Consider the following 27,009-nt stretch of genomic DNA (forward strand, 5'->3'; position numbering starts at 1 on the left):
TTTTCTGTGCATGGGTGTTTTGCCTTCATGTCTGTCTGTGCAACATGTGTGCACTGTGCCCACAGAGGCCAGAACGGAGTGTGGGATCCCTGGAGCTGGAGTTAGAGCTGGCTGTGAGCTGCCCTATAGGTGCTGGAACCAAACCCAGGTCCTCTGCAAGAGCAGCTGGTGCTCTAACTGCTGAGCTGTTTCTGCTGCCTCTGAACTCAGTCTTTTGAAAGACATTGAAGGTGTTAAGGGGTGGAGGGTGTTGAATTTGAATTAAATACATTTGTACTGTGAGATGCCCATGGGCCTATTGGGACCAGGATTGGAATGTTCAGGTTTGAATCTAGGGTCCATGTGGACCCTTTGGAGGTGGGGCCTAGCTGTGACCTATCACAGGGAGCTTTGAAGGTCAAGCTTAGAGTGCTCACTTCCCACCTAGAGGCCTATAGCTTCTGCACAGGCCTCCTCCATAGTACTGCGTGAGGAGTGTTACTAAGAACAGAATTAAAATTTTAAAAAGGACATGGTGCTGAGAGGGAGCTGGGTTGTAATAGGTTTTCTCAGCTGAAAAAAATAAGCCAATTCAAGCCAAATTGAGAGTAAAAAGGCAGGTTTGTTTGGGAGCAGTTCTTGGGAGGGTTCACCTGTGCCAAAGAATGGGGCTAGGGAAATTGTCATGCAGACAGGGAGATAGAAAGGGGAGGGGGGGTGGGGGGTGGGGGGCTGAGAGAGAGCTGTGCATGCAGGGAGGGAAAATGGGAGGAGAAGGGGGAGGGAGTGGGGAGAGAGGGAGAAGGAAAAGTAGTGGGAGAGGGAGGGAAAAGAAGAAGAAGAAGGAGGAGGAGGAAGAGGAGGAGGAGGAGGAGGAGAAGGAGCAGAAGAAGAAGCAGAAGAAGAAGAAGAAGAAGAAGAAGAAGAAGAAGAAGAAGAAGAAGAAGAAGAAGAAGAAGAAGAAGAAGAAGAAGAAGAAGAGAGAACATGCATGCACAGTATCTGAATTATATAGGGAAGTGTCCCTCTGTGGGAGGGTAAGCCCAGACCCTAGGCTGGAAAGTTCAGGGTAGAGGGTCAGGTATGCCAGTAGTACTCTGTAACAGGGGATAACTTAACTGAGGGATGCTTGGAGAACCTGGAAGCCAGGTCCACTTTGATATGTTAAAAAGGGCCTGAAACCCATCAGTGCGGAGAGGCAAAGGAGAGATGGAAGGAAGTATCAGCCAACGGATATGTGTACTATATACATTTATAAATACGTAGAACTTGAAAAGAAAAAAAATATTCACAAGTCATCCTGGAGTTGTGGTCAAGGGCATATCCACTGAACTCCAAAGAAGGTCTCATCAGCGTTGCGGGACGGCAGCAGAGGCAGGGTGAGGTTGGTACAGAGGACATCTCCGTGGACCAGGTATGTCAGGCGCTGTAATGCCACTGTACAGTCCTGTCCAAAGCGCCCACGCAGCAAGCTGATGCCGTGCGCAGCGGGGGAGCAGATGCCCACAGCCAGGGTGGCCCTGTGCTGCAGGGTGCTGCCTGGGGAAGAGCAGTTGGCCAGTGTCACCTGGATATGCAGCCTGTAGAGGCCATCTTGATGGATACGCAGATGGCCCTCCTCCAGCTCTGGTCCGTGTGTGAAGGACCTTCCCAAGGCTGGGCCTGCTCCCCAGCGCAGTGTGGGGTCCTTCCGAGGAACTGGGGACAGAAGTTAAGTGGAATGAGAATCGAAGTTAAACAGGGGAGAAGAAAAAAAAAAGAGGGAGGTGGATAGGCACACAAGATGTGGGAGAGACCGAGAGATGGAAAAAGTTAGGTAGAGATGGAGAGAGAATGAGAGGTGTACACACACATACACACACTCACAGACATGCCATAGAGATGCAACTATACATGTATGAGAAGTCAGATGGACAGACAATCTAAGAGGGAGAGCCACAGGACATGGTGCCTGGAAAGCTCAAGACTGGTGCAGGTTTGCAACAGGTATCACTCTGCAGATCTGATTGATGCCCGGAGCTGCCTCTGAGTCCAGCCCAAGTCTCACACCCTCTTGCTGTCTCCAGCAATACCCTGGGCTCAGAAGACCAAAAGGGTTTCCTGGGTGAGGGAAAATTGCTCATGGGCTGGATACACGTTAGGCCATCTACCAGGATGAAGAAGGGACCTACAAAATCCCTTGTTACTATCCTTGTGATGGCTCACTAAATTGTCAGCTGCCTTAGTCTAGAATCACCATCTCTGAGCTCATCTTTCACCAGTTATATAAATGGTATTAACTGAGGTGAGATGACTCACCCTGGCTGTGGGTGGGGGGCATTCCACAGGCTGGGGTCCTGGACTGAATACAAAGGAGAAAGTGCTTGAAAACTAGCTTGCTTGCCTTGCTTTTCTTTTCTTTTCTAAACAGGGTTTCTCTGTGTAGCCCTGGCTGTCCTGGAACTCACTCTGTAGACCAGTCTTGCCTCGAACACAGAAATTCACCTGCCTCTGCCTCCCAAGTGCTAGGATTAAAGGCATGCACCACCACTGCCCTGCAGAACACTAGCGTTCATCTTGCTACTTTCTGACTGAGGATGTGAAGTGACCATTGGTAGCAGCCTCCTGCCCACATGCCTTCTCTCTTAAGTTGTGTTTGTGTATTATTTTGCTGTTATTTTGTTCCAGTAATTAAAAATGTAACAGAATGGTTGAGTCAAATATCTTAATTCCTGATTAGAGCAGCTTAAAGCCGCTACCCAGAGGGAACCTCAACAAATAGCCGAGGCAGAAAGAGAAAATCCGTTTAATTAGTTATTGATTTTGAGATGGACCTAGCTATACAGACTAGGGTAGTCGCAAGTTCATGATTCTGCCTTAGTCTGCTAACTGCTTACTAGAATAACCAGTGTGCCCAGACAGGATGCATTTATTAAAGTTATGGTTACTTGGTTATTAATGTCAAGATCCAAGGTTCTTATCTAAGTACTAATAAATGTTATTACTAGAAGTTTATTTTCAAATGTTGAGACAAAAATCTTGCTGTAGCTTGAGCTGACCTGGACCTTGCAATGCCTCAGCCTCAGCCCCGTAGTGTTAGAACGACAGATGTGCCTCACCATATCCCATAGGGTCTCACTTTGACGGAGGCATCCAATCCCAGCGTGACAAGGTACCACCTTGCTTTAACTCTCTGTCTATATTTCAGCATTTGTGTTTTCCTTGTGGGAGTCTTGGAACCCAGAGTGTCTCATACATTTTGTAAGTCCTCTGCCGCTGACATGGGTGCTCCATGCCTGAGCCATGCCGGGGGCCCCCAGCTTCTCATTGCCCTTTTCACTAAGATGCAGCCTGCTCTTTTAGAGGTGGGCTAAGGAAACAAAGGGATAGGAGCAGCTGGATCACTAGGGGAGGAGAGGATGAACAAGGCAGGATGCTCCTGAGACCACACCCCTGTTTTACTCCAGCATCTTGCACCTTCTTTTCTTCCTTCTCTCCTTTCTTTCTCCCTTTCTCAATTTCTTTTGAGACAAGGCCTCCTATAGCCCAGGCAGGCCTTGAATTCTGATTATGAATGCCGGGTACTTTTGCTTACACATCTCTAGTGCTCAGATGACAGGTGTGCACCACCACACTGGGTTTAAGAGGTGCTAGGGCTTTGTGAGTTCGGGGCAGTGCTCAACTTACTGAGCCACATCTCATAGTAACTCAGGTTGGCTTCAAACTCCCAATGTTGCAAAGGATGAGTTTGAACTCTTGAACGCCTGAACCTTCTGTCTCTGTTACCCTAGTGCTGGGCTGACAGCCTCATGTGGTGCTGAGGATGAAATCAGGGGCTTCCTGGATGCTGGGTTTATGCAAAGCCAACTCAGACCATTCCCTTCATATGTCCCTCCCTCGCTCCCTCCTGCTCTTCCACCCTCCCTCAGTCCCTCTGTCCCTCCTTCCTTCTTTTCCTCCCTCCTCCCTCTTTCCTGCGTCCATCCTCCATCCCACCCACTGGATGGATTCCCACCCAGCCTTACCTGTGAGATTCAGCTGTAACTCAGCTGTGTGCGGCTGGAAGAAAATACAAGAAAACAGAGAAAGCACATTAGAGCCTGGGGCTTGAAGGACTCTCTGATCCCGTGTGCTGTCAGGCTGCAGTCCATCCTGCATCCCTTTGGCCCAATTTGAGATTGTTTTCGTTGATTTTTCTTTGCGTAAAGTCTTATAGAGGCCGGCGAGAAGTTTCAGGCCTCACACAAAGTAACAAGATCGCCCAAACAATTTAAGTGTTTGTCTTCCCTGGAACCCGGGGCTCATGCCACCCTTCCCACTACTTCTCCAAAGATGCATGTGGGCGGTGCCTGGCCTTTCAGCCACAGGCGGCTGGGAATCTCTTCCACCCCCTCAGCACCAGCTAGGTAAGCCCCCAACAACGTGTGCGTCAATCTCGGGCATGGTAGGGAAAGTCGGGGAACCAAATCCTCCCGGCCGCTCAAGGTGACATCTTTCCCAGTCCGGGATCCCTCGTCTGCTCCTGGGCAGCTGGGACCGGCCTGGCCTCCATAGTCGGCCTCTCCTGTCCTCTCTCTGTCTCATCTTCCTCTTTACGATCCATCTCATTCCGATTTTGCGCGCCCCCCACCCCGCCCCCCGCCCCGTTCGCGTCCTTTGCTTGTGCTTTAGCGCTTTCTCTCCTCCTCTCACCTCAGGGTGCTCCAGCAGCCTCTGTTGCTGCTTACTGAGTAGTCCGCTACAATGAAACCAACAGCAAAACACAGTAATAAACACCACCAGCAGCAGCCATGGCCATTGGCGCTGGAACGCGGTCCCGCTCCAGCGAACCCAGGGGCAAGGGCGACCTTCCTCCGGCATCCCTGCACGGAAGCAGCGGCCTGAAGGCAGCGGGAAGCTGTAGCCTCCTCAGCCGAGCTTTTGAAGCTTCTGCCTGCCTTGACCTGCCCTTAGAACCTCGGGGATGTCCGATGCAGGGGAAGAACTGGGCCTCTTCTCGGAGGGCAGGGAAATCCCCTGGAGCTTTTGGCACCTTCTGCCATCCCACAGACAAACTGAAGCAGGCCTGTCCCTGCTTCAGAATATTTAAGCTTCCGATTGGGCATTCAGCCCCTGCTCCTGCTGCTCGGTGCCCATTCATTCATTCATTCATTCGACAAACCATTCACTGAGCATCTATTAGAGGTTCAGTATTGGGCTGAATGCTAGGAAATCAGGAAGCATCCGCATCCAGGAATCCCTTGTGCTTCCCAAAATATTTGGACACGATTGTAGGCTCTTCCATGGGGGGCCATTATAAACAGCTCACATTGGAACTCACCGTAGAGCCCAGGCTGGCTTAGTATTTGCCACGGTGTCCATGGTGACCTTCAGCTCCTCAAGTAGCTCAGGCAGGTGTCAAACTTGTCATGTAGCCCAGGCTGGCCTCTCACATCCTTCTGACTGCAGGACTACTAGATTGCTGGTGTGAGCCACCACACTTGGCTTGGTCTCAATATGATAGCTAGCATATTGATTAGCTACTGCTGATCCCCACCCCCATCCCCATCCATGTCACCCGGAGACTGAGACAATGATCCTACCTGAAAGTGGACACAGCCATTGCACTCCTACACTTAACTCAGCTGTGAAAATTGGCACAAGATGTCCCCGAATGGTTTGGCCTTGATAGGGGCTGGGCCATGAGATTCTGCCCCTCCCTGAGGCTTTCTGGGCAGTTCTGGCCACTGGGAAAGGAAGGTCACTTTCTTCAGTGTTGTGGCCACCAGTAAGTTGCCATTGCCCCAGAAAACCAGCCTCCTGCCCATGATTCAGTGCAGCCCACACAGAAAGAGACTCGAAAGCCTGTAAGGCAGTGGCGATTACAGGGGTGGGGAGCAGAACTTGCTTGGAAGAAAATGTTCAGCAGGACAAGGAGGGGAGTGGACTGGAGAGGGGAAAGGGGGTGGTCATGACTACAATTCATTTTTGCAAATATACGAAGCTGTCAGACAATAAAGAATGAACAGGCAGACAACCAGGCTTGGTGCTTTCAGGTGGCCTCCACTTTGTTCTAGCCTCTTTGCCACATGAGATACGGTAGCAGAGTGAGCAGCTGAGAGTTTACTTAGAACTGGCAGAGGCGAGAAAACACTTGAGGCAGGAGGTGCCGAGCTGGGCAGCAGCTGCCCCAGCCTGGCAGGCCTGGGGCTTGTATCTCTCCTGTCTCTGCTGTCCTCTCTTCTGGATCTTCTCTGGGCACCCCAAGAGTGCTGTGTGTTCTTCACGGAAGTCTATTTTACCCAGGATCCAGACTGTTTGATGAAATGTTGGAACACATCTACAAGCTCAAGTTTTTCCGAAGTTGAGATGCCTACTACAGGAGAGGGTACCAGGGAGAGGTTGCCTCTGAAATGGGTTTGAGCTGGCCCAGCTAGAGGCCACCACCACCTTCAGATTCTGTTTTGGGGAGAACATGTTGGTCAGTGGCCCCTGGATCTAATCTCCTGCAATTCAGGTATAGTGAGATTAACATGGGGTTGGAGAGACATCTCAGAGGTTGAGTGTGTCTATCCCAGAGAGAGGGCTCACTTCCCAGCACCCATGTCAAATGGTTTAAAACGATCTGAAATTCCAGTTCTAGGAGTATTTGGCAACTCTGGTTTCCATGGGCACCTGTGCACATATCGCCCCCCCACACATACATTAAAACAAAACAAACCCTTTAAAAAATATGAAGTAGGCTGGGGATATGGCTCAGTGGATACAGGCCCTGAAGTGGAAACTTAGGGGTTCTTTGGAAAGTCAGTTGTGTTGGTGGTGTTTTGCTAGGGCAGACAAGTGAAGGAGTGTTTTCTTGAAGTGGACACAGGTGATAGACTAAGGCAGACTCCTGAAGGAACGTTTAGCTGAAGCAGACACAGCAGAGGGCATGTTCTACTAAAGCAAGCACGTGAAAGGACACGTGATGAAGGATCTTTGCTAACAACATGCTGCCTTTGTCGGGATGTAAGACCCCTGAAGCTGGGCCTCCGCTCAAGTCCCGGGATGAGCTGGCCAGCACCCCAATGACTTGAGAAAACCACACCTGATGCAAACTGCAAGAGGTTTTATTATCAGCTAGCTGAGGACGAACTCCTCTTCGCTGCGCAGGGCAGGGGAGTTCCACCCTGAGTGGTAACCGTAGGGGGCTTTTAACAGCTAGCTGAGGAATTGGGAGGAGTTGGGAGGAGTTGGGAGGAGAGTTGGCTACAGCTCTTCTCTGCCAGGTGTCCTTGGTAAAATTACAATTATCGTATCTCTGGTTATAAGGTATAGAAACAAAAAGGCTTTTTGCTGGCTGTAGAGGACAAAGAGCTTCTTTCTGGCTGTATTTTTAGAGATCAGGGAAAACAGGCTTGGGGGAACATTCAGGGGCTTTACCTCCCAGGGAGAAACGCTCTAAGTCGGGGTCTCACAGGGACTCTATAGAGAGAAAAAGAGCACCAAAAGTCTTCTGGTGGTGTGCTGCAGTTTCTTGCAGCTTCCTCGGACTCATGCTGATTGGCGGAGTGTTGAGGCAAGACCCTTGGAGAACATGTGAGGTTTGGAGGGTATAAAAAGGACTTGATGAGCCAGTCGTGGTGGCCCATGCCTTTACACCCAGCACTTGGGAGGCAGAGGCAGGCGGATTTCTGAGTTCGAGGCCAGCCTGGTCTATAAAATGAGTTCCAGGACAGCCAGGGCTACACAGAGAAACCCTGTTTCGAAAAATGAAAAAAAAAAAAAGTGCTTGATGGACAGTGACAGAGGCGGAGCTAGGCTTAAGGAGCTAGCTGTACAACGCCTGTGGGTCTGATGAATTGTTCTTAACTTCCCTGAAAGAGGCACAGCTGAGAGAGAGCTTCTCCTAGTGCTAGGTAGAGCCACTACTTCGGATTCATTCCTGTTTGCTATCTTGACTCTACCAAACTGGACTGCTGGTGTGTCCGTGAAGTGTTTGTGAGTGGATCAAGCTGCGGCTGCTAACCTGTGAACTTCTTTCCTGACAACACAGGCAGGAGTTGCTCCAAAGAACCTTTCTAAACAGGTCCACTTCTCCTGTATCCTTTCTTTCCCACTACCTCTGGTGGGTGGTGGGCTATAAGGAAGGTTAAAGTGTTTAAGAATCATCATTGAAAATAAGGTCTGAAAAAAAATTAAAGTTACTGGTACAGGCCCCATCAAGCAAGAATGGGAACTCTGAGTTTGATACCTGAAAGTGGGGTTCATCAGTGCCTGTCTGTAATGGTAGCCTGCTGAGAAGCAGAGACAGGAGGATTGCCGCAGCTCATCGATCAGCCTAGCTGAAATGGAGCCCTCCAGAGTCAGCGAGAGTCCCAGCCGGTGCTCATAACTAACTCATTTCTTCAGCTCCATTTTGGGGGCTTTGAGGCATCTAATGTATGTGGTTCATGCTAGAGGTTTTATTGTTGATGAACACCGTGACCTTGGAGAGGGAAGGATTTGTTCCTCTTTATAGTTCCTCATCATCGAGAGAAGGCAGGACTGAAGCAGGAGCCTAGGGGGATCTCTGGCTTACTGACTTGCTCAGCCTACATTCTTGTAGGGCTTAGGACCATCTCCATGGAAATGTTGTGTGCTGGGCCCTCCTACATTGAACATTAATCAAGGAAATGCAGTCATGCCTTGTCCAACCCTATTTGTATTGACATAAAACTATGCAGTACACTAGGAAATTAACTGCTGGAGGACTTTGAACTTTATAAAGAATCCATGTACCAATGATTTACATCATGTTTATTATTATTATTATTATTATTATTATTTGCAGTGGTGAGGATGGAAGCTAGAGCAGTATAGAGTTGGCAAGTGTTGCCCATTCATCCACACTCATCCACTGGCCTTGGGGGCGTGGCTCAGGGGTGGAGTCCCTGCTTAGATTTCTCTGGGGGAGGGATGCTGGTGTGGTCAGGGGTGAATTGGTCCTGTCCTGTCCCCCTCATCCCCCCAAGTCTTCCTGCCTGCTAGAATTCCTCAATGAGGGGCTGGGGCCATGTTGGATATAAAGGTTGGTGCTAAGTCCTAACCTAACACTCCTACTACAATACGCTGGGCTTTCCTCTCTAGCCCAGCAGTCTTTCTAGTTCTTGGGGAATCTTCTGTCTCTTCTTTCTTGCTTCCTAGCTGGGAAATGAGCTTTCTGCCCCTTTTAGAGGCCCTCGGAGATTGGTCTGCTACATCTTGGGTCGATCCCTTTCAAATTGAATAAGGGAAAAAAAAATTCACCTCAAGAATTCCGTGGCAGTGGCAGGAAAGTCACAAGGTTGCTCATGTAACCTTTGTGGAGGTTTGCCAAGAGCAGGGCTTTCCCCCACCTGTAGGTTTCCCCCCACACACTCTACTGAGCCTCACTCAGGACAGGGTGATGGTAGAGAGGGTGGGGCAGGTCTCAGAGGATTGACTCATGGAACCACAGGAACAGGAAGAAGTCCATTTCCTTCAGGAAGCCTACAGACATCAGTCTAGCCTCAGTAGCCTTCTATTTTCTCCTCAGGACCACTGGAAACTTCTCTCTCCCATCATGCACTTAGGTGTCTAGAAAATATTGAAAGTGCTGAGTGAAGGTTTCTCTTGTGTAACTTAGTCTTCTCCTTACCTGTCCCTTCTGCAAGTTGCTTCTTCCTGCTTGTGCATAGTCTACTTTGGCCATATCAGGGTTTCTGTTGCCGTGATTAACACCACGACCAAAAGTAGCCTTGGGGGAGGAAGGGTTTATTTCACCTTACACTCCCAGGTCGCTCTCCATCACACTGCTGAGGGAAGGAAGTCAGGGCAGGAACTTGGAGGCAGAAGTGGATGCTGAGGTAGGTCATGGAGCTAGGTTGGCAAAACCCAGCTAGCCTAGACCCTCCTGGTTCCAGACAGTCCCTTCCTTCACTCCCCTTTGGGTGAGTTTCAGGGGGTGGGTCCCTTGCAGCATGAATGGGGGGTTGTCTGTAGCCATACCTGTGATCACTATAATATCTGGGAGTCTAGGGGCCATTGAACTATGAGGTCATTGTAGAGTGTTTCTGTTTTGGTCCACCTGTTTTAATACAGGCTTTTATTTTTGTGAACTTTTTGTAAGATTTTGTGTTCTCAAGATGGAACTTCAGATGGTTGAGGGAGTAAGGAAGTGACTGCACATTAGACACAGGATTCTCACATCACACCGTCCTGCGTGCTGCATGAGTGTGGACTCTTGAGTCTCCACGGGAGTTTGAAAGTGGATGAGTGAGAATGCTTAGCTTATAATCTTTTCCTCCAAAGAAGAATTTTGTTGGTTTCTGTACCAGCCATGTGAGCTGGCCCATGCTGACTGTATTGTTTTCTATCAGTCTACCTTTATAACTTATTTATTTATTTTAAAAAATCTAATTACATCCAGGCAGTGGTGATGCATGCCTTTAGTCCCAACATTTTGGAGGCAGAGGCAGGCAGATCTCTGAGCTCAAGGCCAGCCTGGTCTGTAGAGTTCCAGGATAGCCAGGGCTACACAGAGAAACGGTGTCTCAGAACACCAATTAAAAAAAAAATTCCATGCATGTGCGTGTATGCTTATGTGTGGGTTTGTGCACATGAGTGCCGTGTCTGAGGAGTCCTGAAGAGGAGGTTGTCTCCCCTCAGCCTGGAGTGTGGGTGGTGGTCAGCTGGGAACTGAACCCAGGTCCTCTGCAAGAACAGGCAGTGCACTGAGCACTGAGCCAAGTCTTCAGCTCCTCTCCCAGGCACCTCTTGTCCCTATGGAAACATTATTTAATTGCTGGATTGCCATTGGTTAGTGGTGGAGTATCTCATTCAAATTCAAACAGCAACTGAAATCATAAAGGTGCTTTGTGGTTCTGCTTTGTGGTGGGCATGGCCTGTGGCTCTCCATCAAGTGTAAGGTAGGGTCCTTCCTTCAGATCTATTCCCAGCAAATTAAATTGCAGATGAAAGGTATTTTTCATTTTAATGAAATAAAAAATAAGGAGGCTTCACAGTGTGATAGACACATCTCATGTCTGCCATGCAAGAGGCACCCTCTTGCGGGGGTGACGGATGCAAGAGGGGTGTGTGTGAGTGATGGATGCAAGAGGGGTGTGTGGGGGTGATGGATGCAAGAGGGGTGTGTGTGAGTGACGGATGCAAGAGGGGTGTGTGGGGGTGACGGATGCAAGAGGGGTGTGTGGGGGTGATGGATGCAAGAGGGGTGTGTGGGGGTGATGGATGCAAGAGGGGTGTGTAAGGGTGATGGATGCAAGAGGGGTGTGTGGGGGTGATGGATGCAAGAGGGGTGTGTGGGGGTGATGGATGCAAGAGGGGTGTGTGGGGGTGACGGATGCAAGAGGGGTGTGTGGGGGTGATGGATGCAAGAGGGGTGTGTGTGAGTGATGGATGCAAGAGGGGTGTGTGGGGGTGACGGATGCAAGAGGGGTGTGTGGGAGTGATGGATGCAAGAGGGGTGTGTGTGGGTGATGGATGCAAGAGGGGTGTGTGGGGGTGACGGATGCAAGAGGGGTGTGTGGGGGTGACGGATGCAAGAGGGGTGTGTGGGGGTGACGGATGCAAGAGGGGTGTGTGGGGGTGACGGATGCAAGAGGGGTGTGTGTGGGTGATGGATGCAAGAGGGGTGTGTGTGGGTGATGGATGCAAGAGGGGTGTGTGTGGGTGATGGATGCAAGAGGGGTGTGTGTGGGTGATGGATGCAAGAGGGGTGTGTGTGGGTGATGGATGCAAGAGGGGTGTGTGTGGGTGATGGATGCAAGAGGGGTGTGTGTGGGTGATGGATGCAAGAGGGGTGTGTGGGGGTGATGGATGCAAGAGGGGTGTGTGGGGGTGATGGATGCAAGAGGGGTGTGTGGGGGTGATGGATGCAAGAGGGGTGTGTGTGGGTGATGGATGCAAGAGGGGTGTGTGGGGGTGATGGATGCAAGAGGGGTGTGTGTGGGTGATGGATGCAAGAGGGGTGTGTGGGGGTGATGGATGCAAGAGGGGTGTGTGGGGGTGACGGATGCAAGAGGGGTGTGTGGGGGTGATGGATGCAAGAGGGGTGTGTGTGGGTGATGGATGCAAGAGGGGTGTGTGTGGGTGATGGATGCAAGAGGGGTGTGTGTGGGTGATGGATGCAAGAGGGGTGTGTGGGGGTGATGGATGCAAGAGGGGTGTGTGGGGGTGATGGATGCAAGAGGGGTGTGTGGGGGTGATGGATGCAAGAGGGGTGTGTGTGAGTGATGGATGCAAGAGGGGTGTGTGGGGGTGATGGATGCAAGAGGGGTGTGTGGGGGTGATGGATGCAAGAGGGGTGTGTAAGGGTGGTAGATGAAGGTGATGCTGCTGACTGAGGTGAATAGTGGTCTTCTGACTGGTTTTGTGAGTCAGCTGACACAAGCTAGAGTTTTCAGAGACAGGGCCCTCAGTTGAGGAAATGCTTCCATGAATTCTTCTGTAGGGCATTTGGGGCCATTCCTGGGCTGGCACTCTTGGGTTCTATAAGAAGCAGGCTGGACAAGCCATGGGGAGTAAGCCAGAGAGCAGTACCTACCATGGCCTCTGCATCAGCTTCTGCCTCCGGGTTCCTGTCCTGATTTCCTTTGATGATGAACAATGATCTGGAAATATAAGCTGAAAAAACTCTTTGCACCCCAACTTGCTTTTTGATCATGGTGTCTCTTCCTAGCAATGAAACCTTGACTAAGAGAAGTGGTGATATGTGGGTGTGGTGGTGGGTGGGTGTGGTGATGGGTGGGTGTGTTAATGGGGTATGGTGATAGGATATGGTGATGGAGTGAGTGTGGACCATTCTTTTGCCACCATCTGCTCGTTGAAATATGTGAGTCTATGAGGGCCACACCTTAGCCATAGTAATAATTGAAAATATATTTAGTCCAACCTCAAAGGTTGCCATAATCTATAGCAGTCTCAACAATGTTAAAAGTCCAAAGTTCAAAGTCTCTATTAAGATTCATCCAACTACTTATCTGTAATCCCCTATAAAATCAAAATAAAAAAGCAGATCACATATTTCCAACATCACATTACCATTCTAAAACATCATAGTGAGGAAATACTGGACAAAAGCAAGACCAAAAGCTAGCTGGGAAAACTCCATCATCTGCATCTCCATGTCTGATGTCAAAGTGCTCTTCAGATTTCCAAATCCTTTTATCTTTGCTGTCTGCAGCAAACATCTTTATCCTGAGCTGGTTCTACTCCCTGTTAGAAGCTTTTCCCACAGTTCTGATATTTTTAACATCTTGGGGTCTCCACAGCAACTTTAACTTTATAGCTTCTTGTTCCAATGTCTGGGATTTACACGTGATCTTCTGGGCTCTGCCAAAGGGTTTGGGTCATTTCTCCAGCTCTACTTTCTGTAGCACTCTAGACTCTAGACCACTCCACTGCTGCTGCTGCTCTTGTGATCATCCCATGATACTGGCATCTGCAATACACTGGGGTCTTCTGCTGCAACTGGGCTTCACCAATAGCCTCTCATAGGGTCTCTTCATGGTGCCAAGCCTCAACTCCTTTGCATGACCCCTTCAGTTCTGGGCCATCAAATGAGGTGCAACTGAGGCTGAACCTTCACCCAATGGCCTTCCCTGGCCTCTCACAGTACCAAGCCTTATCTGCTCTCTATGACTCCTTTATGACTTCAAAACTAGTACCACCTGGGCGGTTCTTACACATTACTATGTCCAGTTGCAGCATGAGGTACAACCTTGGCTATCTCTGGAACACAGCTTCTTTGTGCTCTCAGAAAACACTTCCCAGATTTCACCTCAGTGATGCTGGTCTCTTCTTAATCACTGCTAATTTCTTAGCCCCAGCTAACCAGCATCAATTGCCCCAGTAGTCCCTTCTGTTCTGGACTCTAAAGCCAGAGCCACATGTCCGAAGCTGTCGAGTTCTGCTGCTTGTTGAGGTTGGAACATGGCCGCCATGGTTCTGTTATCACCTGCTTTCTGTTTTTGACTTCTTCACTGCCTAATCTTGGCTGTCTCAGAACTTGCTCTACAAACTGACCTTGAACTCTGAAATCTGCATGCCTCTCTCCTAAGTGCTGGAATTAATGGTGTTGTCCACCATGCCTAGACTTAAGCTGTTTTTCCTACTTAATAATCCCTAACGTGATATAACTATCCCATGTTTAACTGCAAAGATATAATAAGCTTAGCTGGGTGGGATCTTGCCCCCAGGTCACCACTCCCTCAATTCCATTTAATATCCTTGAACATAGAATTTAGCTTCATTGCATTTTCTGGTGCCCCTTTAATATGTGAACCATCCATACATCTAAATTTTTTTTTTCTTTTCTAAGCTTACTATGCTTGATTAGAACACTCTTGATGAGAGTAAACTAGAGTACAAAGTCTATGTGGTGAGTTTTTGAGACTTCCTTTGTCAGTGCAAGTAATCTGAGTCTCTTCACCTTAGCCTTAAGCAGACTGTTCAGAGAAGGGCAAAAACCAGCCACATTCTTTAACAAAATATTACAGGAACAGTCTCAAGACCACATACTAAAACTCCTTTCCTTGGAAACCTCTCTCTCGAGCTAGGGCTACACAGTTTAAAACACCTACCCACTGTCTTCCATGCTTCTACTAGTATGACCTGTTAATCCCCACTTAAAGCATTTCACTGCTTTACAAAATCCCCAAAATCCACATTTCACCAAACAAAAGCATGGTCAGGCCTATCACAGCAATACCCCCAGTTGCTGGTACCAACTTCTGTCTTAGGGTTTTTTTTTTTTTTTTAATTGTGAAAGACACCATGACCAAAGCAACTCTTATAAAGGAAACCATTTAATTGCTTACGGTTTCAATGGTTCAGTCCGTTATTATCATGGTGAGAAACATGGCAGCATGCAGGTAGACATGGGTCTGGAGCAGGAGCTGAGAGTTCTGCATCTTGATCCAAAGGCAGCAGAAGGAGATTCATTTTCACACTGGGTGGAGCTTGGGGTTAGGAGCCTCAAAGCCCACCCCGACAGTGACACTCTTCCTCCAACAAGTTTACATCTCCTAATAGTGCTACTCCGTGTGGGTCAAGCATTCAAACACATGGGTCTACAGGGGGATAACCTATTCAAACCACTACAATGATGATTGTGATGATAATAGTTATGATGATGGTGGTGATGGTGGTGTTGGTGGTGCTGATGGTGGTAGTGGTGATGATGATAAAAGGCATGAAAATAGGAAGGCTAGCTGAGGAGAGAGGATTGGGCAGGCATAAAACCTGTTTTCTGAGTCTGGTAACAAAGTAGACTGTGTCTAAACCTGGTGGTAGCAGTCATCGGAGAGTGAGGCCTGAGGCCTGATTTTTACACATGAATAGAACTGAGAAGGTAGCTTAAGCCTTGGTTGCTGCTGTTAAACTGATAAATCGTTCACTAGTCTAGTTTTCAAACCCGTCATAGACCTGAGGATGAATTTCACCTGAAGAAGCAGGAAATGCATACCAAGCAGCTTTCAAATCTATAGAAATGACAGTCATCTTCAGGACCCCTCAGACACTGCACTCACGTGCACAAACCCACACACAAGCATACAGCCTGTATGGGCTACTTTTGTGTCAACTTGACACAGCTGGAGTTATCACAGAGAAAGGAGCTTCAGTTGAGGAGGTGCCTCCACGAGATCCAGCTGTGGGGCAGTTTCTCATTGGTGATCAAGGGGGAAGGGCCCCTTGTGGGTGGGACCATCCCTGGGCTGGTAGTCTTGGTTCTATAAGAGAGCAGGCTGAGCAAGCCAGGGGAAGCAAGCCAGTAAAGAACATCCCTCCATGGCCTCTGCATCAGCTCCTGCTTCCTGACCTGCTTGAGTTCCAGTCCTGACTTTCTTGGTAATAAACAGCAGTATGGAATTGTAGGATGAATAAACCCTTTCCTCCCCAACTTGCTTCTTGGTCATGATGTTTGTGCAGGAATAGAAACCCTGACTAAAACACAGTCCATACATGGAATTTAAAAAAAAAAATTGGTGTTTTGAGACAGAGTTTCTTTGTGTAGCCCTCACTACCTGGACAGTCACCCAAAGTTCCTCTGTGGTTGGTGGAGCATCCATCTTCAGCCACCTGACCAAGAAGATTTGGCAGACTTTCCTGTATAGTAGTTTTGGGGGACTGTCATATCTTGTCTAGGCAAAGTGGGACCATCAGCTTCCTGGTGTCCTGTCTGTCCACAGTTGAGAGAGCATGCTGTCAACAGTCAAGGAAAAGGGCAGTTTCTGCCCAGTGGCCCGCTTTGCCACATTTGAAGCAAACTCTAGGTGGAGGTTCTTCTGTGCCCATCTTCTTTGGAAGAGACTGGGGTGTTGTCAGGAGTTGATGTGTCTCTTTATCATGAAAAGCTTTTTTAAAAACTAAAACATCTTAAATGTGATATTCTGCAGATCGCTGAAGTGTTTGAGGGTCTCCTCTCTGTGTAAAGTGTATCCAAATAGACAAAATTTGCTTGTTTCTAGTTACTTTGAAAATGTATACAGGAGGCTAAATAAGGCTTATTTTTTTGTAATCAATTGCATCAATCTTTCTTAGCATGACTACAAGTATAGTTCTGAACACATTAAAAAGTTTGACTATTTATAGGTGATCGACCACCAACTTGCAATTCTTAATTATCCTGTTGCAATTTTTAATTATCCTTAACAGTATATAATAATTTAGTAGTTTTTATAAGACTAGGACTTTATGTTCCATTCCTGCTAAGTATGAACCTTAAAAATCATGATTTTGAATTGAAGTTCTTTTAGTATTAAAACAAAACTTTTAATCATAGTTACAGTCCATAGAGAGACTGGCAAATCTTAAAAGATGAAGAGGCTAAAAAATTATACTGTCAACCTCATTAGATCTTAGTAATTTATAAATTTTTTTTGGTTGTTTTTTTTGAGACAGGGTTTCTCTGTATAGCCCTGGCTGTCCTGGAACTCACTTTGTAGACCAGGCTGGCCTTGAACTCAGAAATCCACCTGCCTCTGCCTCCTGAATGCTGGGATTAAAAGCATGCACCACCACGCCCAGCATAATTTATAAATCTTGATTAAAGACCTAGAATCTAGACAAATATTTCTGTGAACCTGACTAGACCTTAGCAACTTAAGATGTTGATTATCAAAAATACCTTATTTATCAATCCTATGTTGTTACTTATCTACATTTTCTAGCAGCTTGGTGTTGAGCAATTAGCAAAGACATAAGTATCTAGACATGCATCTTAAATTAGCTTTTGTTAATCTCAATAGATCTTCATAACCTTAAATTTTCATCATCATGTAGAGTGTATTTTAAGCCAGAGTTGAATAACATTCAATATGTTAGAGCAAATATAACCTTAAATTTATATCATCACATAAAATTCCACACCAGTCTAAAATATTTCACTTGTTGCTTTCTTATTCTAAAAGCAGATATAGTAATAAACAGTTTATTAGGATTAAGAAGTTGTACAAGCTTTTACCATGTGGTCATCTTAGATGGTAAAGTCACATGGCAGGTTGCTAGCCATGTGGCCACTGATCCTTGTGAGGTCACCAGCCAAGATGAGGGAGAGCTGCATAGTTGCTATTTAAAAATATTTGTTTTCCTAGTGACTATCTATCCATCTATCTATCTTTAAATGACAGTTACATCTAAGTTACATGAACATATACATATAGAGTTAAATCCAACATATAGCATTGAATTTGAGTTACATGCACACATACATACATACAAATGCCCTAAACAAGAGTTGGATCACACATATATGCTCATGTATAGATTTTTAATTATATGCCTTTTGTTACAAGTTTAAAGCCAAATCTTGTCGTGGCTTATATAGATTTTAAACTTACAAATCCTTAGATAAGAGTTTACAGCATAATTTTTTTTTAAGATTTATTTATTTTATGTATGAGTACACTGTTGCTGTCTTCAGACACACCAGAAGAGGGCGTTGGATTCCATTACAGATGGTTGTGAGCCACCATGTGGTTGCTGGGAATTGAACTCAGGTCCTCTGGAAGAGCAGTCAGTGCTCTTACCTGCTGAACCATCTTTCCAGCCCCTACAGCATAATCGTAAGATATTTTTTTCTTTTTCTTTTAGAGATCAGAGGGAAAAGAAATCAGAGATAAAAGTATTTTTAATCATAGGGAAGTAGAAATAAGAGGGTTTGGGAGCACAGAACACAGCGAGTTTAGATGGAAAATATTTGGGAATCATTTGTCCATGGCAGTGAGAATTTGGAAATCAAACGCACCAAATTCTGGCCATTGAATGAGGCCAACTTGTAGTAAAATTTGAGTTCACAAAGTTAAGTAAGAGAGAGGGAGAGCATTTACATTAACGCAGGCTGGCGGAAAGCTAATGGCCCAGTCTATGTGGGTCAACTGTAGGAGTCAAAGCCACTTAGATGACACAGAGGGCTGGGGAATTGGACTCTAGAATTTGGAATTAGATTTGCAGACAAATGACCAGTACATACTTGTGGTGTGGTCGGCAGATGCTGCAGCAGGAACAGGTGTGTATGTTGTGAGTGCTATAGTTTCTGCTCCTAACAGGGTTCACTCTGACTTGTTGCAAACTTTCAGGCAAGACATTAATGCAGTGTGTGTGTGTGTGTGTGTGTGTGAAAAAAGAAAGGAATAAAGAAAGGAGAAATTCTTCATGTTCTCCCTGATTGGTTGGGCTGTATACTGAGGCCAGATTCAATAAGTTTAGAAACTAGATGAAGAGTCCGGAGATTATGAGGACACGGTTCAGGAGGAAGAGGAATCCCAGGCCTGGGTCAGAAGTGTCCCAGAGACCCAGGGAGACTGAACTGAGAAGGCATAAGCTGTCCGATGGGTCGTCACCTATCGTCTGCATGAGCAGACACGGTTTACCTGATACTAGGATTTTCAAGAGAAGCCAAGAGGATGAGAAACTGTTCCGGAAAAATCGAAGCCTCACCCAGGGAAATGGTTAGACTCAGAGAATCATTTATGCCCAGTTAGAGAGAAAACTCACTAATTGTTGGGGTTGGGTGGACTGCCTAGCAATCAGTGGACCAGAAAGCAGATTGGAATTGTGGGAGAATAGATTTAATTAACAAAGAAAAAGGAAGTGGGGAGTAGGGGGTTGTGTGTGTTTGAATGAGTGGGGTGTGGTGATGAGGTGGGATGTGGGGGGGGGTGGTATCTAGCAGGTAGCCCCCTGTTTCTGAGGGTGTGTCTCTGAAGGATACTGGAGGAGGCTGCCTTCATGGTTGCTATGCAGTGAGTATATTGGCTTCCCCTCCTGTTCCTGCCTTCCACCGCCCTCAAAGCAACCTGACCAGTCAGTCCATTAAGGATGGAAACTTCTGAAGCCAAGACAGGAATGAGAATCTTCTTCTTTTTACATTGATTTCTGTAGTTTGTGACAGCAATGAAAGCTGACCAACACAACGATGGACGTGTAAATTTGTTTGATGGTCATAATAATTTCATCATGTCAATCAAAATGCTATGCCATGGGCTGAGGGACAGCTCAGTGGGTAAGATGCTTATGTGCAAGAATCAAGATGAGAGTTTGAACATCCAGGCCTTATATGCTAGATATGTATATTGCTTGTATCTGTAATCCTAGAGTCCCTGTGAGGACATGGGAAGTAGAGACAGGAGAAGCCCTGGAAATTTACAAGCTAGGTGGGCTAACCTGCACACACACACACACACACACACACACAGAAGCAGGCTATATCTTACACATAAAATATATATTTAAGAAAGTATTTAACTCCAGGCAGTGGTGGAACATACCTTTAATCCCAGAACTCTGGAGGCAGAAGCAAGAGGATGGATCACTGTGAGTTCAAGGCCAACTTGGTCTACAGAGCAAGTTCTAGGACATCCAAGGCTACAACAGAGAAAAGCCTGTCTCAGAAAAAAAAAAAAAGTATTTTGCTGGGCATGGTAGACCACACTGTTTTGTTTGTTTTGTTTTGTTTTTGTTTTTGTTTTTTAATTGTCATCTTAAATCTTGGAAGGCTGAGACAGGAGGATTATGAGTTTGAGGCCAGCCTGGGATACATAGAGATCTCAAAAAAAAAAAAAAAAAAGAGGTTTAATATACATTTGATAAAATACACTTTAGAAAGTATAGTGCAGCCTGCAGATAGATGACCAACTGCAGCATGAGTCCTGGTGAGCTCCCAGTGATGGGCTGAGACACTGGAGGCGGACAGCAGCAGCTGCTTTTTAGATTATGCTACTAAAGTTTTCTTAAGTGCCGTATCAGAAGACAAGTCAATTGACAAACTTTATCAGCTTTCCACTGACTTAGCAAAAATACCCTAAAACCAGGGAAGGCATGATTTTGCTTGTGGTTTTGAGGTCCAGTCCATGGTTGCTAGTTGGTCTTGGTTGCTTTTAGGCTCACTGGACGATGAAGCCTCTGGCTAGAACTGCTCATGTGCAGACTGTCAGGAAAGAGAGAGAGGTTTGTGTTGTGGGGAGCATGTGAGGAAGGGGAGGAGGGAGAGTGAGGGGGGTTGGGGGGAGGTGGGAAGGGGTAAGGTGGGGAGGGGTAAGAGGAGCAGACAGACAGAAGGGACAGACTGTTGACTTTAAAGGTGCCTCCCCTTTATAACCTATTTATTCTAACTAGTACCTTCTCCCTAGTTTTTGGCCATCCTCAGTCCCTTAAGCCCTGACTGACAATGGTGACATCCAATTGTTTCCCAGGACCCCACAATGGAAACTGCTGCAGTGGGTACCAAGCCTTCAGGAGCGCAGATGCCTGGAACTTACCAACCTGCCTGGGTGTCCTGAGGGCTGAGTTCAGATGTGTGTCACCACCCTCAGCTCTCACAGATGTAAGGGTCCGAAGATTGCTGAAGGAAGATTCCACACTCAGATAGCATGCAAAGACAAAGAACATTTATTTTCCAGAAACATCCAGCATGCTAGGGTACCATTGTTCAGAATGACAACCCAGAGAGAGAGATATGTTTGAGTCCCTTTTATAACAGGACTGCTTAATTGCTTCTGAGATAACAGCACACTTCTAAAACTTAGGGCTACAGAAACCACTAAAGGTTATAAAGAAGATATATACCACAGGACCCTAGGTGCACAAACAGGAGATAAGGTATTGATTGGGTTTGTCTAAACAAAACTTCAAGGATGGCTTAGTTACAGCCTTAAATTTTCCATGACACTGCAAGCTAGTAACCAATGGTGAAAGTTAAGCCAGATCCTAGTGTATATATACGTGTGCATTCTCTGTTATAACCTCTTATTCAATTTATGACTGAATTTATGTGCAGACCTGCAGTGATCTTTTTACCATGTGAACGCATGCTCTGAGAGTTGTACCAGTACTGAGAACAAAGGACAGGGGTAAGTCCCCCTTCCCTTCTCCCCCCCCCCCCCCCATACTTCAACTTCTCTAGCCTCCTGTTGTGTCACTTTGAGATGCTAACTGGAGGCTGTGGGCTTTTAGCCTTAAAACAACTCAGCCAGATTAGCTGCAAGAGCAGAGTACCTTATTAAGTGACTTGTGGCCTAATTTTTGGTGGAGATAAAATGGGATATGGAGAATGAACTCACAGCCATTGGAAGAAACATTTACGTATTGGTGTGTGTGGCATGGGAATACATATGTGCAGCAGCAGTATGTGTGTGCCTCTCTCCTCCCACCAAGTGGGTCCTCCGAATGGAGCTCAGGCTGTCAGGTTTGGTGGGCAGCTGTTTTTACCTGCTGTGCTTTCTTGCTGGCCCAGAAAGAACACGTAAGGTTTGGGGGAACATTTGAGGCCTGATCCTTAAGGAGGGCTGCGTAGGGAGAGGCTTATTTATGGGTTGGTTCCGAGCAGTGGTCCTCAACCCTCCTAATGCTAGGACCCTTTAATATAGCTCCTCGTGTTGCCGTGACCCTCCAACCATAAAATTATTTTGTTGCTACTTCATAACTGTAATTCTACTTCTGTGATGAATCATAATATAAATATCTGATATGTGACCCTTGAGAAAGGGTTGTTCGACCCCCAAAGAGGTCCGAGACTCATAGGCTGAGGACCTCGGTTTTAGAGGGTGGAGTCTTGATGCTGTGACAAAGTCCCTGAGAAAGCGCAACCAAAGGGAGGAAAGCTTATTCAGGCTTGCAGCTCCAGGGTGCCTGTCATTAGGGGTGGGGGGTGGGTGGGGGAGGGGGTGGGGGAGGGGGTGGGGGAGGGGAAGCGGGGAGGCAGGGAGGTGGGATGGCAGGAAGGCAGAGCAATGGCCTTAATATAAGCAGTGGAACCAGGAACACTGGAATCAGTGGGGTGACTGTAGCCGTTTTTTTCTTTCCATTGCCCAAGGGAGGGTGTGGGTTTTCCAACCCTCATAGGTGTCCCCTTTTGTTGACAAGATGACAACAACCGGCACTGTTTGTCCCAGCAGGGAGCTCAACGGCCTACAGCAGCTCTGTCTGTGACAGGGAGAGCTGTTCCCAGCAGACACCAAAGAGAGAGAACTTTGGGAGCGCAGCAAGCAAGCCCCATTCCCAGCCAGGCATTCTGCAAATGCTCCGTCCAGCAGCGCCACCTGCCGGCCACATCCAAGCGCATTCCCTTCCTCCCTTACCAGCTTCTATTAAAAAATGTCTTAGTGTGGATCTGAGTTCAAGGCCAACCTAATCTACAGAGTGAGTTCCAGGACAGCCAGGGCTATATAGAGAAACCCTGTCTTGTAAAACCATCCATCCATCCATCCATCCATCCATCCATCCATCCATTCAACCAACCAACTAACCAACCACTTACCCACCCACCCAACCAGAAAGTCTTAGTGTGTTGGTATGCATGCATTTGCATATACATGTGTGTGTATGTGTGCAGACAAATGTGTGCATGTGTTCTTGTGTTTGGGGTGCATGGTTATGTGCATGTACAGCTATAGGTCAATGCTGGGTATCTTCCTGTACTGCTCTCCATCTTGGTTCTGTGTATGTGTGTATGTGTGCAGACGAATGTGTGCATGTGTTCTTGTGTTTGGGGTGAATGGTTATGTGCATGTACAGCTATAGGTCAATGCTGGGTATCTTCCTGTACTGCTCTCCATCTTGGTTCAGGTTTTTTTTTTTTTTTTTTTTTTTTTTCTTCGAGACAGGTTTCTCTGTGTAGCCCTGGCTGTCCTGGAACTCACTCTGTAGACCAGGCTGGCCTTGAACTTAGAAATCCGCCTGCCTCTGCCTCCCAAGTGCTGGGATTAAAGGCATGCGAGTGTACACCGAGTCACTGCTTCAAATGTGTTCAGGAAAGTCACTGGTCCTGGCCTTCTCTAACCCCTGAAGGCTCTTCTGGCCATGTCCAAAGTGTGTGCTATCTCTAGAGCTGGCCCTATTACTACTGCCATGTAGTGACTTGGGTGAGGGAGAGATGCTTGTGGTAGGCAGAAAAGCTGGCCTGGAGGTCATGAGAGTGGGAGAGCTGGCCCTGCCCCTCACCTACTGCAGCACTTGGGAGAGCAGGCCCTGCTCCTTTCCTGGGCAGCATGGCAGAGCTTTTCCCTGGTCATGTGGTATTGGATGGACTGGCTAGAGGTCAGGAGAGCAGGAGAGCTGGCCCTACCCCTCGCTGGCGGCAGCATTGGGTGGGTTAGGTGGGGCAGTGCTGGAGAACACGTGCTTACTCACGGTGTGGGTGTGGGAGAGCTGGAGGGCTGACCAACTCAGCTCCCACTCAGACTCAGATCCAGGGCTATGAGTTGGCCCACCCCATCAACTATGCCATGAACTGCTGGGCCAGTCCTGCAGATCCAAAGCTGCAGGATCTCCATGACACAGGGCAACAACAGAGCATCTGAGAGGAATCCCAGTGAGGATACAGTATTGATAGTGTAGCAGAAGCCTTGGAACCAGACCAATGACTCACTGTAGTGAACATTTGCAAGTAAATATGTGTGGGCAAAAGGGAATACTGTGGGACACACTATAGCATACACACACACACAAACACACACACACACACACATATATATGTGTGTATACACACACACACACATATGAGGCTGCAAGGGCAGAGGACAGATACAAAGGGATGGGGGAGATAAGAGGGATTAGGATGCATGATGTGAAATTCACAAAGAATTAATAAAAAGTTAAAAAAAATAGGAACATTGGCTGTTGACTCCTGTCTGCTTCCCTTCCCCACAGAGCGGGGACATCAGACCCAGGTCACCCTCCAGCAGACTTCTGAGGCAATGAATGAACGAAGGGGATTGGACTGCTTTGGCCTGGGCTCTGTCATCTCTGACAGGGAGCCCTGAGTAGTCATTACAATATCCGGATGGCCCATCTCCTTTCTCCTGGACACCAGGACCACTAACTTGATCTTGTCAAAGTTTTGGGGACCTACCTCTCCTCATTTTCCTATTGTCAGGGTATGGGCACAACCTTACCTGGTGCTCAAGAGCCTGAGAACCAGATGGCCTGAGCCTTCCTGCAGACCCAGGGACCCACGAGACAGCTCTGGCTGACCCCAAGACCTCAGACTGTGCTCCCCCACCCCTGGAGCAGTGTCCCGCGGCTTCCTCATAGCCCGATACTTGCCAGGCACCTGCATGAGGTAAGAGCAGTCAAAACTTTTTGATGAGAGACAGTCCATGTTTATCCATACTGTTTACTGACTGTTCATTGTGGGAAATGGGTGTGTACTCACTTCTCGGGGTGGACCAGACATGAAGTACCTCTGCAAGAGGGGGGGGGGTGTCTTCAAAGGGAAGCTTATTGGCTAAATCCTCGGGGCCTCTAGTGTGGAGATCTCTGTTCTGGGCTATGTGACCAATGTCGGGAGTGTGGCATGTGTTCCTGACCTGGAATCTTAGTAGGGAGCAGGGAGACACCGAGTTCTGGGTTCTCTGATCTGCTCTACCTTATCAAGTTTCCTAACATGGTCCACTGCCCCACAAAAGTCGTATATTCTACCTATGTGCACGAAGTATATATACATCTTTATGAGAAGCCACTGCCTTCACAGCCCACCTTCAGTTTCCCCTTTGGCCCTCTCTCAGAGGCAACCTCTGCATAATCCTCCACCTGCCCTATACTCTTGCATGAGGCCTGTTGCATGCTGTGATTTTGTCCCTCTGCTTCAATTCATCAAGGTATCCTTCCTTCTGCCTAAAAACCCTAATACTGGCTGTCCCAGAACTTGTTATATATAGACAAGGCTGGCCTTGAATTCAGAGATCCACCTGCTTCTAGGCTGAGATTAAAGACATTTATACCACCAGGTTTTCCCAGACAATCTTTTACTGAACTCAGAGCTCATGGATTCACTAGGGAGGTGGCCATTGGGACCCAGAGGTGCTCCTGTCTCTGACTCCCCAGTGCTGGAATTACAGGCATATGCTGCCATTTCTTTTGTGGTTTCTGGGAGTTGAACCTGGGTCTTTCTTGCTTGTGTGGCAAGTTCTTTATGGACTGAACATCTTCCCATTCCCCAGGGCCCAAGCTTCTGAGACAGAAGGAGGGATCTGAGCCACATCCACTGGTGTCCTGTGAAGAAAATGCCCGGTTGAGTACAGTGTGGCTATCATTTGGTCACCCTGTCACTCATTTCCCCCCCCACCCCCCGACTGTACAGCTCAGAAAGAAAACACCAGGTGACCTCCTTTAAGAGTAAAACTCTCATCTTCCTTATCTCTGTCTCTGTCTATTTATAAGGGAATCTAGTGGCTTAGCCTTGGCAGTCAGTCTCAGGAATGAGGAAATGGCCAAATAAGGGAGACAAAAGTAGGGAGGAAGGACAGGGGACATGGTGGTGCCATGTTCTCCATGTTTGAGCCTGTCAGAGCTCTCCTCCCTCTCTCTCATGAGCGCACACATCTCTCACACAGCACACTTGGACCTGGACAGGGGAAGCACACTTCAAATATTGACACCACAAAATAATGGCAACCAGGCTAGAGAATGGAGGGACCTTTTTATCCCATTTCGTCTCCACTCAGAATCTAGTGGAGAAAAAAAATGAACCATTTGCTCCAGCAGCAGACCCTAAAGTCCAGGAACAGGACAATAAAATTACCCACTAGAGGAACAGCTTAAAGATAGTCACATGACTAGGAGACATCTTATCTCAGGATAGGCCATCTGCTGGGCAGCCCATTCTGCGGTTAATCATTCAGGATGCAGAAATGCAACCCACGAGAGGCATCCCAGCACCTTTTAATACAGTCTTAGATTACCTAAGTCTAACAATAAAATAATAAACCGTCTACCCATTGTAAGTGTAGGGTACTTTGCTTCTGTAGTTGATCTGCCTGTCTGAGTTGTTCCTGGGGCTAGAAGCTGCAGTCTCTGGTTTAGCACCTCATAGTAAAACAGTGGGAGGTTTTTGTTAGTAGCCTTTGTTCTATCTCTGCAGGAATCCCAAGCCTCTAAAGTTGAAGTCTTAGGAAGAAAAGGGAGGGAGGCCTGTCTTTGTTCGTTGTTCTCATCATTTTTATGACTTTCAGAGTGCATTATCACATGGTAAAAAGTTCACTACAAGTTTGCAAATAAATTGAAATCCCAGGTTTATAACAGAGAATGTTTATATGCATAGCCACTAGGAAGGAGGCTTCTAGTTCAGTTCTGTCTGGGATCCTGTGCCTAAACTTGTGATATCTCAGCAGTAGAGTGTTCTAGTTCAAGTTCTAGGACATAGCTAAGGGCACTGGCATTAGCCTAAACTGCTGGGGAAACTCTTGGGCTCCCCTGAAGAATAACTTGAAGAGATGTTTCTAATGCCTAGCACTGGGGATTTTGTTAAATTATTTATGGCACTTGTGGGGGGGGGGCACCAACACTCCAAGTCACATGACTCCATTTAAAGCACATACTCATAGATCTATACATTTTATATGTGTTGTAAGTAAACATATAACATTACACCTCTTTGTGGATTTTTAAATCCCCTTCCCTCTCCCTCCCTCTGTATTGTACCAATTTCCAAATTCCTCCTTCACAGCAGTGTCCTAATGCTCTCTACCTCTGCAGCTCCCACTTTTCCTGCCATGGTCCATCTAGACTTTCCTGGTTCCCATGTTTTCTCTGGATTTCTTCACTTAGTATAATATTTTCTATTTCCATCCAACT

General features: G+C 47.2%; 1 protein-coding gene and 1 long non-coding RNA gene across 5 annotated transcripts; one reads left to right on the plus strand and one right to left on the minus strand.

Annotated features, from left to right (window-relative positions):
• Nucleotides 1–1,213: 1,213 nt before the first annotated feature.
• Cd70 (CD70 antigen) lies at nt 1,214–4,994 on the minus strand. Its single transcript, NM_011617.2, has 3 exons — nt 4,651–4,994; nt 3,984–4,017; nt 1,214–1,677 (listed from the first exon to the last, which is right to left on the minus strand). Exons 1-3 carry the CDS (start codon nt 4,816–4,818, stop codon nt 1,292–1,294), a joined length of 588 nt encoding a protein of 195 aa, NP_035747.1. The 5' UTR covers nt 4,819–4,994; the 3' UTR covers nt 1,214–1,291.
• Nucleotides 4,019–27,009, plus strand: Gm33566. Of its 4 annotated transcripts, none has more exons than XR_876893.3 (7): nt 4,019–4,364; nt 20,320–20,385; nt 20,631–20,761; nt 21,215–21,287; nt 22,329–22,575; nt 24,311–24,496; nt 25,377–27,009. It is a non-coding gene; the product is annotated as a predicted gene, 33566 (long non-coding RNA). The 4 variants fall into 4 exon arrangements; XR_876891.3 differs by having other exon boundaries at nt 22,332–22,575; XR_385673.4 differs by lacking the exon at nt 22,329–22,575.

Source organism: Mus musculus, chromosome 17 (genome assembly GCF_000001635.26).
Source record: "Mus musculus strain C57BL/6J chromosome 17, GRCm38.p6 C57BL/6J".
Classification (NCBI taxonomy): domain Eukaryota; kingdom Metazoa; phylum Chordata; class Mammalia; order Rodentia; family Muridae; genus Mus; species Mus musculus.